We start from the raw sequence: 21,261 nt of genomic DNA, 5'->3' as shown, positions 1-21,261 counted from the left end.
TCATTGATGTCTGAATCTTGACTATTAGAGTTGAAGCATTCGACATCGCTTGCGAGGGACTTGAGATGTCGAGTGCGCAAGTCATGGCGTCGATGTGGCAGTGGACTGTCTGAAACATCAGAGACTCCAGGGTTGCTCAGTTCACCATAGCGATGAGGACGACTTCTTCCTCTTCATGGTGGGGATGGAATCCTGTCCAGGGGCACAGGCTCGGTGATGTGTACAGCTCGCTGGTCAAGGGGGGCCCGAAGGCACCCACGCCACTCTCATCTTGGGAGTGATCATCCCCCCTTCAATCTGGACATGAGGGCATGTGGCTGAGGATTGAGGGGGGTGCACCATCGGAGTGTGGGGCACCTGCGTCTGCTGAGTGGGCTGATGGAGGCGCTTGGCAGTCTTCTGGACTGATGAGGTTGAAGACTGCACCACCAGGGGTCACTAGGCTACTAGCTTGCATCTCCTGGTGGACTGGGGTCATCTGCTCCTTTACCTGGAGGGCTTCTTGGGGCAGGCCTCAGCTGGTTGCTACAGGAGGAGGGTCAAGTCTTCAAGGTCAGGAACGTCACTTGGTTCCTGGGTGGCAATGTTGGCAGCAGTGCTCATCAGACCGGTCTGGCCTACTTCGCGCCTGTCCTCTGCTCTTGTCTGAAAAGACCTGATCTGCGTGCGCAGAGTTCTGTTGGCATCTTACAACCAGAGTATCTCAGTATCTGAGCATAGGCGTTCATGACGCAGTCTGCGATTCTCCTCCAGTACAGCCTGGTAGCTGTGCTGCAGCTGGCTCAACTGCTCTTGGCGCTCTGCAGCTAGCAGCTGGGCTCTGTGCTGATGGAAGAGAAACATCTCACCTAATAGGTCCGGGATGGTGCTCTTGGGCTTCCTGGCCGGGCTGTAGGCATAGTCAACCAGCTCTTGTAATGCTTTTATCTCATTCGCTAATGCTGTAGAGGTTGAGGTTCTCCTGTTCTTCTATGGAGAGGTGGAGGAGGGCAGTGACGACATCCTGCATGTCTTGGTCATCTGGCCTCTGAGGAGCTTCGGTTCCGGCCACGTGGGGTGACTCATTTTACTTGTAGTAAATGCACAGTACATAGTGGCTCTAACAATTGTTGTGATACAAACTGCTAATGCTGCACAAATGCATAGGTGAGAGGCAGAGGCACAGGTGTGGCTTACACGGTTGATTACTCAAACTGCAACCTATCTTGTCCTGACAGGACAAGATAGGTTGCAGTTTGTGTGTATGCTAATTACTCTACGATACAACCTATCCTATTAGGATGTTAATGAGGTGGCTTCAGCACCTCTGGTAAGTAATAGCTGGTTACTGTATTAGGCCGTATTCAGACCAAATCAGGTGGTGCGGCGAAAACGCCAGACCTCCCATTCATTTGAATGGGGGTAGTGCGCCGCAGCCGTGGCAGGAACGTTGAGCCAGAGTCAACCTTTGAAGAAACGAAACCTGACGTCACTGCAGCTGAAGACTGCGGTGGCCAATCACAGCCAGAGATCAGACTGATCAGAGCAGTAAACTCTGCCATGAGGGAGTAAAAAGACGTTACTAGGATGAGGGGAGGACATTTCTCTTCATTTGATAACATGAAAAGTAAAGTTAGACTTAACTGTCAGCTTCCTGACTCATTTTATAAAAGACTAGAGAAAAAGAGAGAGAACTGAGAGCACCAGCAAGAGAGAGAGAGAGAGAGCAGCAATGGTCAAGTGAGCTAGAGGGGGAATGACGAGAGGGAGCAGTGGTAGCGAGAAAGCCGGTGAATCAGATCAATAACCCTAACATTGTAAAATATAAATTAATTGTATAAATAAATTTTAGAGTTTAAACTGTTTCTCAATAAGTTTTACATATTGATAGCTGACTTCTACATATTTGTAGATGTGATGTGCGCCATGAGTAGTTGCCATCTCCTCAAAATGACGCTGGAGTGAGCAAGGACGTCCCGTTTGGTGAATTAAATTCCTCCGTCTTTGTGTCTCTTCCTCGCATCTTTCTCTCATATCCTCGCTGGGAGGAGCTAAGACACAAGGAAGAGATGCAAGTGAGGGAAGCGAGGAGACATGTTAGTTTAATGAAAAGCACCCAGGGAGCAGGACAGGGCTAACAAGGATAATGCAGGGCAGGTGTGGAGAGAAAAGCGGAACAGAGACACAGGAGGAAAACCCAGAGCAGCAGAAAACCAAGAAAACAGAAAACACAATCCTAATCAAAGAAACACCTGTCAGTCTCTGGATAAGAACTGCTAAATGCCATGAATGTAAATACAGAAAACATGAAATAATCTGCCTGGTGTATAAATTGCTGCATCTAGGATGTCTAACAAGGTGTGTCAAACTCCTCAGTCACATTTCACAACTAGTGTGAAAACACACTTCAGTTTCAACTTCAAGAGCCTCAGGAGGGCAACCGGAAAGGCAGGACAGATGCCCAGTGTCGCTCAGGTGTAAGTCCGGAGGGTGACCAGCAGGACGAACAGATGTCAGCATGATGCCGCTCTGGAGGTCAGCAACAACGGCTGGGCCGCTCTGGAAGTTAGTGATGAAGGATGGGCCAGTCTGGAGGTTGGTAGTGAAGCCTGGGCCACTCTGGAGGTCTGCAATGAAGCCAGAGGGGCTTTTTTTTTCGTATTTTGCAGTTTTTCATATTGGAAGGGCAAATGATTAGCTTGTCTTGCACAACCTGATAGATTCTGCTCTCTCTTGTAGAGCAGCTATGAGAGTAGTTTTTTTTGTTTTGTTTTTTCTTGCTCTATTTTACACAAACATGAAACACATATACAATACTCACACAAAAAAACTTACATCTTACATCACAAATAGTGTAAGAGTGTGTTTTTTTCATAGAGTTATCTCTCTCTCAAATACAACAAATACAACAAATAGGGATTTGATAGAAATTGCCATGAGGAAAGGAAAAAGGCCTAACTGGAGGTTAAAGTAAAAGTATCATGGTACATAGACCTGCTCTTGAAAATATGAAGGCCTTGATTTTGCACTGAATTCATGGGATCCTCAAACATTTAAGTGCACTTTTTGCAAATTAAGCTCCTATTTTCAACCTGTGCATGAAATTCATACTGAGGCTACCGGTTTGACCTACTTAAGGAGGTTGCGGTCAGAAGCTTCTGTCTATATATACTATATAGCAGCAACTGCTTAAATTGTACGGCTGTGGTGTGTGTGTGTGTGTGTGGTGGGTGGTAATACCTAATACTTACCAAGCCTTACTGAAAAAGAGGCTGTTTAAAGTTAGACACATAAAGGAGTGATAATGGTGATTTGGTGTTTATATCAGATATGGTCATGTAAGTGTGGTGCTCCTCAGGTAGCCTACAATAAGGCAGCTCCTCCCACTGCACACAGTAGCACTCAGGAGCTGAAATTATTAGATGATAAATTGATTAGTCGATTGATAGAAAATTGGCAATAATTTTGATAACTGGTTAATTGTGTAAGTTGTTTTTTAAATGCAACAATGCCAAAGATTTACCAGTACCAAATTCTCAAATGTTCATATTTGGTAATTTCCCCAGTTGTCAATGATGGTAAACTCAAAGTCTTTGGGTTTTTGACTGTTGGTCAGACAAAACAAGTCATCTGAATATGTTAACTTTTTAAGTATTTTCTGCCATTTTATATACACTGAACAATCAATTGATTATTAAAGAAAGTAATTATCAGACCTTGATAATGAAAATGATTGTTGGTTGCAGCCTTGTACTCCTATGACGGAATAATTGTGCTGAGTTTTGAGTGTGCAGTCTGATGAAACAAAACTTGACAACAAATGAGCTCAATATACTGTAAAGTAAAACTATTGTCTGCAAACAAGATTTTGACAGAGTCCCTCTTCAAGTCCCTGTCATATATATAGTGTTTATTCGTCTTCCAGATAAAATTAAAATCGAATTTCTTTATGGATTTCATAGCCTTATTGGGGATAGTCAGTGAGTAGGCAGTGTAGATACATCTAGCCAGAGACTCAATTTTGGTTAGGTAGATTCTACCAAATATAGTTTGATCTCTTTGCATCCATATATCTAGTTGGTCTGCTCTATTTATACAATCGTTAAATTTTTCCATGTATTTAGTCTTTCATTTTAATTGCTGTTTTTTGTCATGTGAATTCTCCGATTTTTACACATCATTTAATTTGAATATTGAATGCTACAGTGTCCCCAGATAAGAGGGTCCACCTGTCCTTACACTATCTTGTATGCGCCAGTTTCATCCCAATGAATAGGTGCCATTTTTGAGTCTGGTATCCAGTTCCTAAAATACATCCATGGCTTTGCGGAGGTGGTTATTCAGCCTTATACATTATTAGGGGAATCACTGATGTAAAAAAATGTTGATGAATGAATACACTACCTTCAAACAGCCATGACACAAAATTGGCACTGGTAATTTCAGAACAAATTGTTGTGATGAGGAGATCTAGTGGAATCTGATCAGAAGTTAGATTTGATGTGATTCAGAGTTAAATCTGCCCAAGCAATCACATAGGCTACAGTTTAAAAGATGCTTCAGTACGCCACAACATACAAGCACACAAACAGATGTGACTTAAGGGACGAAAATAGGCGCTCTTTCGTCCACACATGGACGGGCATGTGAGATGGTCATGTGCGTTGAACACGTCAACAACAAAGCCGTTCAGCCAATCAGTGTCTCAATCTCCTTCTGCCCGCCCTGCTCACCCTTTCCCGTCAGACTGGCTCGTACTCAGCTGGTGCAGTCCGTGCTGTTTAAGTGGTAAGCGAGTGAGATCCAGCCGTGGGAACATGACAGAGGCTCCGTCTGTAGCTGCGGAGGTGTCCCGGAAAAGAGGCGCCGAGCCCGGCCCGCTAACCGCACATGCCACGGAAAGGAAAAAGGCCTGCTGGGGCATTCTGACCAGCCAAGGTACTGTCATGGATAAAGGCCCTGGCTGTTTATTCGCATTGGCGGAGAGCAATTAAGTAGGCTACAGTAACGTGTACTTGCTGTAAGTAGCTACAATTTTGAAATACTTTTACTTTACTTGAGTATTTCCATTTTATGTAACTTTATACTTCTACTCCACTAAATTCAGTGGGAAATATTGTTCTTTCTACTCCACTACATTTATTTTACTTTTCAGATTAAGATTTTACACAATATTACAAGCTTTTGAAATAAAACGCTTTGTTAAAGATAAAAACAGTGGTTTACAACATTTTTGGCTTTTGGATTTTGAAGTAAGACTACTTAAGTAGGATTTTAAGAGGGATTTTTCATGCTGCTTACTTTTACTTGTAATGGAGTATTTTTACATTGCTGTATTGTTACTTTCACTTAAGTAAAGGATCTGAATACTTCTTCCACCACAGGAGATAAATATACTTAAGCCTAGATAGGCTACAGTCATACAAGCACCCTTTAAAAAAAGAGAGCGTCAACAGGCTGTACTTAAAGTTACCACTTTAGAAAATATGGGATAAACAGCTTGCACTAGTGTAAGTGATAAAGTTAGAGTAGTGTAATTCACAGTAGGTCTCAGAAATAAAAACAAGAGAGAACAACAGAGCCCTGTTAATTTGTGCTGTTGATCTTTCCATTACACATACTGTATATGTATGTGGATTAGTATGTAATTGGAAACTAGTAATATTTTTGACTATTTAAAAAATCTTGCACATCAATGGATTCATTTTCAATTAATCCATAGAGCCTATATCATCACATAATGAAACAAACTGAATCAGATCAATGTCCCATTCCCCAGTGTTCTGAAACTGGGGACTTCATGCATATGTTCTGGTTCTAAACACATATTAGTGACCTCTGGATAAATATTATCAGTATCCTACAACCTGTCTGCTTAGGACAGGCGAAGTGTTTTAGCTGCATCAACAGCAGTACAGCAAACAATTCTTAGGAGCAGATAAGACCCTTCAATATCTCTGCTTAAAATTTAGCTACTGCTTTTTAATCATATGTGTAATGGAAAGATCAACATCAAAAATTAACTGGGCAGAAATTAAGGTGACTGATAATTGGACTAATGTGGTGAAAAACATACAGATACTATTATCTTTTTTTTTTTTTTTTAAAAAAGGGTGCTTGTATGACTATTGCATCCATCACTGCTGTAGAGACTTACAGCTCACATGTCCTGACCATGTGTAAATTATTGATGAACAGCAAGACTTGAACTGGCAGAGAGAAAAGGTGTGGGGGTGGGACACAGGCAGAGAGTTCAGTGGGTGTGAGAAAAGACTGAAAGTAGGGGACAGAGGAAAGCTTGGCTGTTTGTTATTTAAATGGTAAATGTACTTGTATAGCGCCTTTCTAGTCTTCCGACCACTCAAAGCACTTTTTACACTACGAATCACATTCACACGCTGAATGGTACAGGGGCTACCATGCAAGGTCCCAACCTGCCCATCAGTGGAAATCTAATCATTCATACACATCCACACACTGATGGCACAGCCAGCAGGAGCAATTTGGGGTTAAGTGTCTTGCCCAAGGACACATCGACATGTGGACTGGATGAGCCGGCAATCGAACCGCCGATCTTCCGATTAGTGGACGACCCGCTCTACCTCCTGAGCCACAGCCGCCCCGCTGAGACTGCAACATTATGCTAATACATATGACAATACCGTGAAACAATAGGAATTTGTCTACCATCTGAGATTGAATATATCCGTGGTTATATGTCTGGTTGTTTTAGTCCATTGTGAACAATCAAATCAAAGAGCAGGACAGGTGTGTTGGAAATGTCTTCTGAGGCACTGCTGTGGTGAGGGTTTAGGGCACCGACCATAAATTGCAACGTCCCTTGTTCCAGTCCATCTGGGGACCTTTGTGTGTTGGGCTGGTAGCTGGGAAACCTGAGGCTGAGGCTTGGGTTAGTAGCTGGGATCCTGGGGCTGAGGCTTGGTCTGGAAGCTTGGAACCAGGAGGTGAGGCAAGCTGGGGCAAGGGGAGCAGGTCCAGAGTGGAATCTGTGGAGGCTGGGTAGAGCGGGGGTCCAGGGCAGGGAAGCAGGTCTGACGAGATGGGGGACAGGAGTCAGGGATCGGAGACAGAGCAGATGGGACTGCAGGGAACAGGAGACAGGCACATGAGCTAGAGCAGACAAGACTGCAGGGAAAAGGGGACAGGGATGGGAGCCAGAGCAGACAGGACTACAGGGAACAAGAGAAGCAGCATGAGAACATGATACAGGCAACACATAAAACCCTCAGGATAAATATAGGGAACAGATGGCTTATAATATATAATGGCTTAATGGCAATGCGTAGACTGACTGGTGCAGAGGCTACAATCTGGCAGGGCTGAGTATAAATAGAGGTCTTGATTATGGAACGGATTGCAGCTTGTGGGTCTCAGGTCTGACTCCAGCACACCTGTCTTCAGTCACACAATCATACACACAGGAAGAGAGAGGGAGAGAGCAACTGGGGAAGTGGCAACAGGTAGGGTGACACAGGACTGAGACAGGAATCATGACACCCTTATTATGGTCAGGATATGTATTGAGTGGAACATTTTACAGGTGGAAAAAAAACTTGTCACACTTGACATATATTTTTCATTTCTGTACTAAAATTTCTTGTATCTGCAAGTAGGGGTGTCATGATTTTGATTCTAAATCAAAAATTGATTGTAAGGAGCATTCGATTTCAGCCTTCGAAATCAAAAGTAGGATCGGCGATCCTCCCAGTATTTTTTTTTTTCTTTCCACACCCGCCGACCTGCACATGTCCAGTGCACTTCCGCAGAAAAAAAAAGAACATTTCAAAGATGATAGTGTAGCTTACTGGTAGCCTGCTGCTGCATTACTTTGAGACAACATGGCTACTGCTGGAGTCAGAGAGGACAGAAACAACGGAACTAGAAAATCCTCCTGCCTCCCTGTGAATTGTGTAAACAACAAACAAGTCATTGACAGAAAAACTACAGTTTGCAGACTATGGAATGTTGTTAAAACACAAACGATGCCTCTTTCCTACCCTAGTAAGGTAGGCAACGAGCTACAACATAATTTTCACCAAAACAAGCTGGACAAATAATATTGGTCTCTATGTACAGCCAGCTGTGAGACAAGTGCACAGGGGCTGTCGAAAAAGCCAGGATTAATCCTGGTGGCTTTTTTTATTTCAATTTGACCATATGGCCTTAGTGTGGTACATTTCCCCCAAAAATATGGTGGTTTTATCACACTTGATACCATGTAGCCTATCTTTTTGAAGAAGAATTTGAAAATGTAAATCACAGTTGTCAGGGCATAAAACCAATGATCTGTTGATCTTTACAAATCAAGACTTGATAGTCTAACAATGGCATAGTGCTGAAAAAAAAAAGTTTAAATCTTATCGGATTGTGACCTTAAAATTGAAAGTCAAAGCAAATTGTAGATTTAGAGAATCATGACATCCCTAGCAATAAGCTAATATTGCCTAATTTATTGGTCCTGCTCATGAGTGAGAACAACGCAGTTTTATGTAAACAAAGAAAATAAAGGGACAAATTATTAAAGTGAGACAAATTAAGTAAAGTGTTGCAAAGATAAAGAAGATAATATTGACAGATAGTTCGTGTGTGAGATAAAGGGGGAGAATGAGAGTGGAAATGCTTTCTGCAGCCATCTCTGTTGCTGTTGCTCATGACCTTTTCAAAATGGCTGCTGGCCTGTACCACCAAGAGGAGGCCAGAGACAGAAACAACCTCACAGATCATCTTACTATGGCTGCCTGCACCTGCACAGACACCTGCACAGACAGTCTAGTCTTAGCAGAACAGATGACAACAAGAAGGCTTTATAACATGTTTTTTGGCAGATTGAGATCCAGTGGTTGAGCCAGTGCGTAACACTGTGACCTTGCTGGTCAAGCAGATTGGTTAGGTAAGTGTGTTAGTTTTGGTCTCAACACACTGATATGATTGCTCTCCCAGTGATATAAGCAGCCAGTCAGTTATCCAGCTAGTTATTCAGTTAGCTAGTAAGCCAGTTATTAGTTATTTTTAGTTTCAGTTGCAGCCTGTTGTCAGTTTTCAGTGTAGCTAGCCAGTAACATGATCTTCCAGTTTGACAGACTTGACACAAGGACAAGCAGGAGGTGTGGAGGTCCTTTCACTTCCACTTTTATTCAAAATGTCTTATATCTACCAGTGGCTGGATGGGCCATGGGGAGACGGAGATATGGGTATGTTGTAGATATGACGAATATTTATGTTGTGTATACTGAGGTGTAGTTACTACTGCTACAGCTGTTGAGAACCAAATATAACCACAGGGAGCAATGCTGAAGTCCTGCTTCAGCTTCTGTTTTAAGCATATACTTTCCTTGAATTTTGCATCTAAGTGTTTTAATCCTTGGTTAATATGGTCATTATTTATTCAATTAAAGCCACTATGTATAGAATTTAGTTTGAGTTTAGCATCATATGAGTCATAAGTTTTTGCTCATAGAAAAATAAGAAAATCCTGGTGAAAATTAGAACCATCTGCTTTCAGCCCATTCATCTCAGTCACTGTGTCCACTGCTGTCTGCCACAGTGTCAGAAAAGTCCAACGTGACGTGTTTTGTCCATTGGACCAAACAAGCAGGAACCAGTGTGTTTGGCATTTTTGCTTTATTAATGACAAGCAATTAATTTACTATAAAAAAGTTGTTGATTGATCCTCTTTTAAATAATTGACTAATTGATCATTTCAGCACTAAAAATAAGATCTTTGTGGTCCACATTTAATGCAACTGAGAGTCACCCATGTATCTAAATATCTGTTATATATTTGTTGCAGCAGAAAAATGGTGAAAGGGAACATATCTTTGTTAAATGTGAAGCTATTGCAAATATATTTTGTGAAAATTGATGAAGAAATCATGCTCTTGGTACAACTGATCCCGGTGCCCTTGCCTTGATAATTGGTATGTCAATATCCTGACAATCATAATTGCAAGGCAAAAGATCCTGTGCGAGTTGGAAAATCATTCTGTCAAACATTTCTGGATATGTATTCCGTCAACCGAAACATTTTGTGTTGTGGCTCTTTACCATTCAATGTCTGACAACGGCAGACAAATGCCCTAATAATTGGAAAGAAACAAATAAAACACAACTGAAACACAATAGAACAATAGAAACTATTCTCATAAATATAGCTGAATTTATTTATAAGATGCGCAGTATGTTACTATTGTATTTTTTTCAAACTTTAAACAAAACAATTTCTGTTCAGACAACTCAGTCACTCTCTCTCTCTCTCTCTCTCTCTCTCTCTCTCTCTCTCTCTCTCTCTCTCTCTCTCTCTCTCTCTCTCTCTCTCTCTCTCTGTGTTTTTCCAGGGTCCTGGGCAGATCGCTCCCCTCTTCATGAAGCAGCTTCTCAGGGTCGCTTGCTGGCCCTGCGAACACTGCTGGCCCAGGTAATAACTACACACACACAGAAAAGGACAGCACGTTTGCAGGGTATGCATGCAAGCTGACTATGGCGTTATTGGCATTATGTTGAGCACACAGTTGACAACATTGCACTCGCACAGGGGGTATGTTGAGTGTGCAGAGTACTAAGACGTCAGAGAAAATATTGTGTGCTGGCACCAGGGGCGCCAGATTCATTTCAGAAGTGCGGTGTGTGTGTGTGTGTGTGTGGGTGTGTGTAGATAGACTGGAGACTCTCACTAAACCTTTGTGGAGTAACTATAACTTGCTCGCACCACTGGGCGGTGGTATAATTCCAAACACAAAGCAGCTAACTAGTCCTTGTGGGATTAGATACAAGTGTTTTTGTTCAATTACCCAAAACTACGAATTTACTGGACAGTAACACTTCTGCGGCTGAGAAACAGCAAGCAGGCAATAGGAATGTTAACGTCCTTGTGTTGTAAGCAGCCATGCCCCAAATCCATATTTAATGATAAATCAGAAAAAAACATTACTTTCCCTACTGTGTCACCTTAGCAAATTATCAACATGCCATGCTGTTGTGAAAATGTCAATCATAGCCTACAACAGCCTATATAAAGTTTGGGAGCACCCCGATTACCTTTACTGCATTGAAACAATTTTATTATTTGCAATGTACACTGTATGCATTTGATTTGTGTGACAATGTCCTCTTTGTTTGGATTAAAATACAAATATTCTTCCCGTTTTGTTTTTGTTTGCTTTATTTTACCTAATGTCTTCAGATGTTGCATCTAAAAACACATGGAAAACTCCTGCCATGCTGTTTTCATCCTTTTATCCAAGGTGCTTGGGAGGTAACGCTACTGTCTTGCCTGCTGTTACTAAGCAACCAAAACCACTTGTATCTTTTTGGTTTTTAATGACGGCTGGCAACCAGCATTGGCTGACCTTTCAACCAGATGTTGTGACGTCCTTGGATGGAAAGGGCGAAGCAAGTCCTGTGGAGCTGATTGGTTAATGCTTGTCACATGACCTGCAGTGCTCTTGCTACATTCAAAAAGTTGAGATTTTTTGATCTCGGTGCGCCAATGTGTCTGAAAAAACAAGCGCGTCGCAATTAATGCACGCTGTGACAGTGCTGCTTTCAGTTTTTAGCACGCTTGTCGTACATCTCGATTGAAAAACATGAATAGTGCTTGCAAAAGATGCAACATCTGAACAGACCCTTAGAGTGGACAGGAATGATTGAAATGTCTCTTTACTGAAAGTGTTGCAATATATGGTGGCATGTAAGGGGGGCGGCTGTGGCTCAGGAGGTAGAGTGGGTTGTCCACCAATCGGAAGATTGGTGGGTCGATTCCCGGCTCCCTCAGTCTGCATGTCGAAGTGTCCTTGGGCAAGATACTGAACCCCAAATTGCTCCTGATGGCTGTGCCATCGGTATATGAATGTGTGTGACTGGTTAGATTTCCTCTGATGGGCAGGTTGGGACCTTGTATGGTAGCCCCTGTACCCATTCAGCGTATGAATGTGTGTGTGTGTGAATGGGTGAATGTGACTTGTAGTGTAAAAGCGCTTTGAGGAAGACTAGAGAGGCGCTATATAAGTACAGTCCATTTACCATTTACCATGTGTAGGGATACAGTAATTCGCAACCTAAGAATGTGGGAGGAGGGTAATGGCCCTTTGGAGCCCCTACATCTGGCACCCTTGGCTTACACAGTGGACTTGGGCACATGAGTGTTGAGTGTTGAGCGCGCTTTGCCCTGGTCTGTGCACACTCAGATCCCACCTGCTCTCACTTGACTTCCCTTCTGCTTACGATTGACTCACTGTCTGCTTGCACTCAACACCTTATTGATATGAATGATTGAAGGTCTTCTGAACAAATCAGAGCTCCGCGTTTTGTTACATTGCTGCCGATTGGCTAGTTTAGTAAAACTGGGTGGAACCACCCTCATCACTGCTCCAGTGGTCATGGAGCAATGACAGGATCGTGGGACGCAGAGTGGACAGAAGACATGACGATGTCGTCGTAGGATTATACACATAAATAGGTATTTCTTCAAAGTATTTACTCCTCTTATATTTTACAGACACTGTGTTAATAGTTAACACATCGATAAAAATGATTGGTGACCTGCTACCTAGCTAACCCACATAAGATAAGCCTGCAGTGTGCTAGTGTACTAACGCTAGCTTTTTGATTTTAAAAATATCGTAGTTAAAAATTGGAAATTACAATATGTGTTACTATTGTGCTATTGTGCCAAAATGTGGGTTTCAGCTAGTTATACAATGCCGTTCTTGAGTTAAAAGAGCTGCACATTTGATCAGCTATACAGCTTAGTTATAACATTACTTGAGTCTAATGGTTAACCTCAGCTAACAATAAAGCTGGAGTGCGGGACTTTTATATATACATGAATCAATCCCTTGCCAAACAAGTTTACACAATGCTGATTAAGAATATCACTGCTAGGTAAATCTCTGTATTTCGCAGTATACTGGTGTTTTTAATCTGGTGTCCCAAGCTGGCACACCGGTAGTGATGCATTTTACATCAACCAGCAATGATTGATGTGCGCCAGAAACTTCCACTGGCCGAGCAGGCTTCTTCCAGTTTAGCCCTCCGCTAACTTGAGGGATAAAGTAATTTAATTGTGCGGCTCCTGTAAACTTTCCAAATGTTATCTGACTGAATGGATCAAATTCTGATAGAAATTAGTCATTTCACAGGGGTTGTGACACTCAAAACAGTTTATCCACCATTTTACAGCCACAACAGTAACGATGGGAACCAGCTCACGCATGTATTCATAGAACTGTAGTTACATCCAGATGACTACTATTTACTCTCACTGCCAGAGAGGAGAGACAAAAGTTCTGCACTGCAGGTTTAAGTTACTTTGCCATAGGTTATGTAAAGATTAAAAGTAAATGATCAATTTACCTAAATATTATCAAGTGGCATTGATATTTATATGTACAGTACATTTTTGTTCTTGGTGAGGAGAGCTGGATGTTAGAGTGGTACTTGGGCAGAGTCCATTTGTAACTTTGTTAGTTTACTATGTATGTAAATATATTGACTTTACCTTTGTATTTGGCAGAGGACATTGGCGTTTCCTGACCATGTCGCTGCTAATGTTACTCCTGTCACTGTCAGCATCACACAAGAAGCCAAGGTGAGTCACAGCATATCAACCCCCAAGCTGCAGTATAAAGCCAGCCTGCATGATAAAATTAAATAAGATGAACATCATACATCACAAGGGGCAAGGCAATATAAAATCTGTAGTCTCCTAGATTAGCACCTTTGGCCCCAGATGTCCACACCACAACCTTGGAATGGATGGGGGTACTAGACATGCTGTTTAGAAACAGACACACAGAGAGAAATAGACACAGTGAGCTGTCCGTATTCTAACTCTTAACATCTTGACTATATGTACAAGCGGTAGTGTCAATAAGTAAAAATGCAGTGTGGTGCTGGGTGAATGATATGTAAGTAAAAATAATTTACAACTATGTACATCCATCATACTAAAGGGAAGCTTTCAATTATTAATTGACTTTTCCCATGTGGCACCTGCACACAAACTCTAATAAGGACCTTTACTTTAGCCATTACAGGCAACATTTCAGTTCAGACCGAATCTGAAATCTTTCAAACATGTTTTGACACACAGTATGCCACCAGTAGCAACTCACAGCTAAGGCTATGTGAGAAAAGTTAATTCAAACTGACTTAAGTGTCAATCTATCTAAACACCATTATATCCAAGAAACACGTCTTAAAAATAGTGTTTGGAGTTGATGTACATATGTCAGTCTTGTCATGAGGGAACTTAAAAAGGCAACGTGCACCAGGAGATACACATTCTTTAACATCCTGTTGGGATGTTGTTGTTCAATAAAACAACAATATAAATTCATAACACTAACTATGACTAATGTCTTAATATGCTGATGAAGAAAAAATTGTTCAAAGGTGTTCATGGTGTTATTCAGCAACTTTTGAAATGTATGTATCCCACGAGATATGTTTACACCAGATTAGGGGTAAAAAACATTGGTCAATGTTTAGTATTCAAAATTTAGTTTCAAACTGGAAGACATGCAGTTTGCAAAAACTGTTTGTCTGCAAAAACAGACATTATGACAAAATACCAATTTTATTTTACACATAGACACACACACACATGCATATATATATATATATATATATATAATGTGTGTGTGAGTATATATATGTATATGTATGTGTGTATATTTATATTTATATTAGCGGTGTGCCCGAATACAAATACTTTATTTGGCAAGGCACAAATAGTGGGTTTTTTATGAATATTTGTTTCATACAAATATTTTAAGAATTATTTGTTTTCAGGAAGAAAAAAAACATGTCAAATACCAGTGTGCAGGTCGGTTACATCGTTATCTCAGTCTCTCTCCTCTGCTCTGCTGTTACGTCTATCAGCAGGTCTAAGCAAGGGGAGTCACATCCACCTGCTACATGATGCACATTTCCTTATTTCAACATTACTCCCGGAGTTGGGGGTGTTCCCCAGAGATAAAACTGAGTTACTGACACACGCGAAGTGCTCCCAAGGGACTCTCCATAATCTGTTGTTCCTCTTCTCCTTTCCATAAATTTAGGTTGTAAAAAATAGGCAATAAATGAAAAGTGCAAAGCAAGAATCGCCTTTGAAGTTCTTCACTACACGTTACATGCTGTGCTGTCTCTGTGTTATGGTGTATAAATAGGTAGAGGTCTGTCTGCAATGAGGTGATGAGTAAGGTTTTAGCTCAGTAGTCAGTGCAGTCATCTATGATCTGGGAGACTCCAGTGTTAGACTCGGAGTGGGGAACTCCTTCGTAAGGTAGTTTATTTATGAACACTTATTGTAACTCTTTAATTTTGTAAAATTAAAAGTGCATCTTGGGGCCATGACGTTTGCACAGTGTTGGTAGTCATGTCTGGTATTTTGCTAACCTCAGTTGCTTTTGGTTGGTCAGGTGGGAAACTGCGTGCCAAGGTTTTGGTCTCAAGAACATAGCACTGGGCTTCAGTATTTGGGGGAAAAGAGATAAGTACACCGGTACACCTTCAGGATAGGTACACAGGTACATCGGCAGAGGCCAGTGTTCAAGTACTTGAAGTCAATCAATGGCTTGAATCAGTTGAGATGGTTGTTCATTTGATTGTGCCTTGTCCTTTTTAGTATCAGTAGAAAACTGGATTGGTAGAACTGTGTGGTAGCCTATACTTTGATAGAAATGATAAAATCAGTTTAAAAACTAGTATGTGTGATGTTAATGACCAGGGAAACAAAATGTATCACTTCTCTTCATCAAATAAAACATCAAAATGTTTACGATTATGACCATTTTTATACCTTAATAGGGCAAGGTATCCTGGGAGATACAACTCATAAAATCCAAAATATACAGAATATTTAAAAAATTTGTGTTGAAATGTTTTACTTAGGTGCAAATGAGATAAGTAATAACATTGAATTATTTTTTACAACTCATTTTCTACTTCTACTTGTTTAATGGGTTAGGGTCCATATTTAAAAAGAGCTCCATCCAGGGTCCGACACTTCAAAAGCCAGCAAGACTAAACTGAGATTAAAGGTGAGCAGATCAGAATATGTTTTAAGTTTCATATATAGCTTCACAACAATGTATGTAAATTGCACAACATATAAAGCAGATTATACAGTACTAGTCAAAAGTTTGGACACACTTTCTCATTTATGTGAATGGGAAGGTGTCAAACCTTGTACAAACCTTTGACTGGTACTCTAAATCCAGAGTGTGACAATTCATTCTTGATCTTAAGACAGTAGTTTGAAAAAATAATCATGACCCAAGGACCACTAACTAGTGAAATTTACTAATAAACCCACTGAAAGCATAGGTAAACTCAGTTTTATTTAAATTATAGTCTGTTATCATTTAGCAGACAAAATACTCTATACCATTCACATTTCATTCCATGTTCTAGGATATGAATTTTTGCTTTGCTTTTATAATTGTATTGTTAATTACACTAACAAGAAATGGTACAAGTTAATGAATAGGTTCACATTTTCTTCAAGTCTATCTTAAAACCATGAAGCTTTACTATTTACAGTAGAGTCAACGGCATAAGAAAGGTCTCTTATTCGATCCAAACCTGCCATAATTCTGTAACTTGGAATGAGAGTACTAAAAAATCTTGCCCATGGTGTTTCTGTGTGTGTGTGTAAGTCTCTTTTAACAATGTGAACCTTAGGTGGCACAGTAAGGACTCTCATGCGTGGTATCACATGACACAGACCACATACCCCAGACCGTCCCTTTGGTAAATATTCATAAGCCTTCATGCCACAAATCCAGTGTACACCCCTTGGTATAGAACAATGGCTGATCATTGTAGCAAGGTTATTATAATCATCAATAGGATCAGATGATGAATAATGTCTCAGAGACACATTTCTTTTTGAATTAACAATTAGTTATTCTGATGAAGTGTATGTTGAGTCACATTTGGATATTCCTAGGTGAATTTTTCCTTTACCTTCAACACACCATTTTAATATCTTTGGAGCCATTGTGAGGGTGAGAGGGTTAGGAGTGTTGCAGGAATAACAGTTGGCATAAAGTTGATCGCAGTATAATTGTCTAGTTTGGGATAGATCGGGACAGGCACAGTGTTCATAGGTGGAGTTAATGTGTAGCATGTGACAAGTGTCACAGGAAGTAGTAGGCAAAGCCATCAATGGGAGTCCTTTTCTTGTACTGTGTGGGATGAATCCACACACAAAACAGTTATTAGAGTTTGGGCTATTATCAGCTACCATTTTTGCCAATTGGAGGTATGTGTTTGTTGAGGGTTCATATGCATTAGGTGTCTTTCTCTCTTGGTATACCGAAAGGTCCTGATTTTGGTGTCTGTAGATTTCTCTGATTGTCATGTATAATGCACCCAGGCTTTTTTCTGATGGTTGTGGGTATCCGATGTCTTCTTCTGGGACTGTGGGGCCTGCGTTGCTCCTCTGACGGCTGTGGGTGTTCTATGTGTTCTTCTGGGACTCCAGGGCCTGCGTTGTCCTTCAGGGGAGGAGGTCCTTCCCAGGAATACAGCCAACATTCTATGAGTCTGTAGGCAATGAGGAAGATGACCCACAGGATGAAGAGGGATCCTGCCGATTTCTGGTGCATGGTGGATTTCTTACAGTGGGATGCATAGACCCTCTTTGGGACGACCCTCCCACTTGACTGCTGTGTTGGTGGTAAGCAGGACATGTTGCGGTTTGGACAGGCAGTGTTTCAGGGCGTTTTTGCACTGGAACTCTCTGATGCAGACCCAGCCCCCCTGTTTGGTGGCACGGCTTGTCACTAGGAGGAGATTGAACAGCTTTTACTTGACTGTAGATTAACTTAACAGCAGAGGTCAGAGCAGAGCAAAATGATATCACGGACTCATCCATAGCAAGGAGATCCATCTTTTTCATGCATAGTACTGAATTAGTTGGTATAGTCATTGGTTTACCCGTAAAAATCTCATGAGATGTAAGTTTGTGCTTCCAGATGGGTGTGGACCTCACTGACGGGAGGGCTAGAGACAACAGCATTGTCCATTTCAGGCCTGTTTCAGCACACAGTTTGGCTAGTTTGTTTTTCAGGATACCATTTTGTCTTTCAAGTAGCCCTACAGACTGTGGATGGTATGGACAACGCAGTCTTTCTTTAATCCCCAGTGATTTATTTCAGTAATTATTTGTCCTGTGAAATGTCTGCCTCTGTCTGAATTGATGGGATGCCAAATCTTGGAACAATGTCTTTCAGCAGGCATTTTGCTACAGAAGCAGAGTCAGCCTTCTTGCAAGCTCAGGCTTCGGGCCAGTTTGAGAACATATCTACACATATAAGAATATTGCCATATCCATCACATTTTGGCATATGAATAAAGTCTATTTGCAGAGCTTCAAAAGGTCCCAGAGGGGAGGATGTGCTGACATTGTCATCTGTACTGTTTTTCAGGGGTTGTGTTGTTGACAGATTAGGCATTGTTCAAAGTATTTTTGGGCATAGGATGTAAATCCTGGACCATACCAGTCTTTCAACACTATGACACATCACACATCACCCCTTTCCTCACATGTGACAAGCCAAGTGACATGCTTGCTGCCCAAGGATACAGGGAGCCACAATGCAGAAAGCCACAACCTATGCTCCTCCACATTAGCAGTATCTTGTAAATTAGGAGAAGCAAGGTCGTTAGTGGGTACGGAAGGACAGAGCTTTACATGGACAGGAATGCCAATTTTGGCGACTTCTTTGGCTGCATGGTCAGCCAAAGCATTGCCTTGTGAAACAGGATCATTGGATTTGGTGTGGGTGTCACATTTAACAATAGCAATAGATGAAGGTAGTTGTCATGCATCTAATAGTTCACCGATCAGTTTGCCATGGTTAACATGTGTCCCCGAGGATGTAATGAATCCTTGGATTGCCCATAGTATATCCAAGTCATGCAAACATCCAAAAGCATATGTGGAGTCTGTGTAAATGTCAGTTTTACCTTTTGCTATATGACAGGCTTTCATCAGTGCATATAACTCAGCTACTTGGGCAGCACCTGATGGTGGCAGGGCAGTGCTTTCAATAATTGAAAAATACTCACAAATTGCATACCCTGCGTGTGGCACTCAATTTTCTCTACAAGCAGAGCCATCAGTGTAGGAAACAAGATCAGAGGTGGAGAGAGGAGTTTCTGAAAGTTCGGAACGAGGTTTAGATCAACATGAAATAACATCCATGCAGGTATGAGGATCACCATCATCTTCTGTAGGTGTAGCAGGGTAATAGTGTAGCAGGGTTAAGAATAGAATATCTTATGAGTATAATGTGTGGAGCAGTAAGTACAAATTTTGCCTCTCTGGTCCCTGTTACATGTCTGTCTTCCACCAGGATTAATCCTGGTGGCTTTTTGGTGAGGAAACTAAGTTTAAGTGATGCACTTTTTAGACGGTCCCTGCACACTTGTCTCACAGCCAGCTGAACATAGAGACCAATGTTATTTTTCCAGCTTAGAGGATGGCTTGTTGTGGTATAAATTCGATTTTAGTTCACTGTCTACCTTACTATGATAGGAAAGTGGTGTTGTTTGTGTTTTAAGAATGTTATGCTTATGAGTTATTGATCTGGGAAGTTTGAATCTGTCTATATTATCAACTTTATCGAAGCGGGTAGCATAGCCTACAAACTGTAGTTTTTCTGTCAACAACGCGTTCATTGTTTACACAACTCATGGGGAAGGCAAAATGTTGCCACACTGGTGACTTCAGGGAAGCAGGAGGATTTTCCAGTTCTTTTGTTACTCTATCATCTCCGTCTCCGTCAGTGGCCATGGTGTCTCGAAAAGTAATGCAGCTGCAGGCTACCAGTAAGCTAAGCTGTGTTATCTTCGAAATGTTGTTTATTTTCTTGCTTCGGCCGCGTGTCAGATGTGTGCAAGTATGCGGGGTAAGAGAGTAAAAAAATACGGGGTAAATTAGCGATCCTACTTTTGATTTTGAAGGTCGAAATCTAACGCTCATTCAGATTGATTTTCGATTTCCGCCTTTGTGCTTCTGGGTACAGTATTTCCTTACTGACTTGAGGTAAAGATGGCCAAGAGTTCCTGGTCCCCTCTTGTGACAGTCTCCCTCTGGAAACCTCTGTAACAACAATTCCTACATTCAGTATACCTATTCTATGGAAGAAGTGGTGACAGGGCTCATCCTCTTGGACATATTTACCTAGATCAACAGATGCTTGTTTTAGCAATCTTATTTAGGTAAAGTTAATTTCAAGCACTATCCCTGCAGTATCTGAATGTCAACCCCCACCCGCAATCTCACCTGCAAACTTTAAAAATAGGAGGGGTCTTTGCGTTTTTGGGCCTCATACTCGATGTGAGACAAAGGCAGCCCTGCACACAGTCACAATGCCTGATAACAAAGAGAGGTGCCTAGTCCCCCCCTTCTTTTAAACTTTAAACTTCTTAAAGAGAAGTTTCCTGTGATTTTGTGTATAGATACTGTGATAACAGCTTGGTGACGGAGTCAGTGCTCGAATTCAAACCTTCATTGTTCACCTTTATAAATGCTAATGTCTCTCAGATTAGACGTTGTTAAAGTGAACACCCCTTTTAGACTTTTTTCACTGTTTGGTTATTGGTCCCTGATCTCAGGCTGGTGCCCCATTATTATTAATTCATATTAATGATTTTATTGAATGTCTTCATAAAGTAGAACTTTCTGTCCTCCACAGTGTTCCACCACACCACACCAGCACCACCCTCCACCAGAAAGCCAAGTCCTCGCATGGGGCAGGTTCAGTGTGATCATCAGCCTTGGACCATGAGGATTGTGGAGTCTGCTTCAAAATTTTCTCAATAACTAATTTTGCATCTGATTCATGCATGAAGTCTTTTCAAGTTAAACTGTTAATTGAGCGGGTCATATTTTATGTATTATTTTGTATTTCGTATTGATTTAACAATGAATAAATATATACATTGTGCTGCAGGTGAATACCTTGGTTTAATGGTTGGTTTAATTCCTCTACTCAGGAAGAGTGAACTGGCACCTACTAGTTGTATAGCACAAATAATGGAGAACACCACTGTCTCACCACGGTGTGAAATGATTTGCAAAGTTGCCCTGATTCCCCCTGTAATCAATGCAGGCATACCAGATAGCTACAGTGGCTGTCTTGAACCCCGGCAACTAGAGATGGATGGTATTGCAGTTGCCCGCACACTGTCTACTGCTAAAAATGGCTGTACTGTTGCACGCATCATCAACCCAACACATGGCCCTAT

General features: G+C 41.4%; 1 protein-coding gene and 1 long non-coding RNA gene across 3 annotated transcripts in view; both read left to right on the top strand.

The window, feature by feature from the left end:
• The first annotated feature begins 4,407 nt into the window (after window positions 1–4,407).
• Window positions 4,408–21,261, top strand: part of LOC121912152 (ankyrin repeat and SOCS box protein 5-like) — a 40,931-nt gene continuing 24,077 nt past the window's right edge. The window contains exons 1-2 of one of the 2 annotated variants that reach the window (XM_042434257.1): window positions 4,408–4,917; window positions 10,335–10,414. In XM_042434257.1, the coding sequence (XP_042290191.1) occupies window positions 4,614–4,917; window positions 10,335–10,414 (384 nt within the window). In that variant the 5' untranslated portion in view covers window positions 4,408–4,613. The remainder of the gene's footprint in view (window positions 4,918–10,334; window positions 10,415–21,261) is intronic. The other variant, XM_042434248.1, reaches the window with a different exon arrangement.
• Window positions 11,935–20,960, top strand: LOC121912174. The gene is made up of 3 exons (XR_006100019.1): window positions 11,935–12,454; window positions 13,511–13,585; window positions 20,709–20,960. It is a non-coding gene; the product is annotated as an uncharacterized LOC121912174 (long non-coding RNA).

The sequence above is a fragment of the Thunnus maccoyii genome, chromosome 2 (assembly GCF_910596095.1).
Source record: "Thunnus maccoyii chromosome 2, fThuMac1.1, whole genome shotgun sequence".
Classification (NCBI taxonomy): Eukaryota; Metazoa; Chordata; class Actinopteri; order Scombriformes; family Scombridae; genus Thunnus; species Thunnus maccoyii.
Note: the sequence above shows the minus strand (reverse complement) of the source record. Positions and strands in the feature narration are given on the sequence as shown.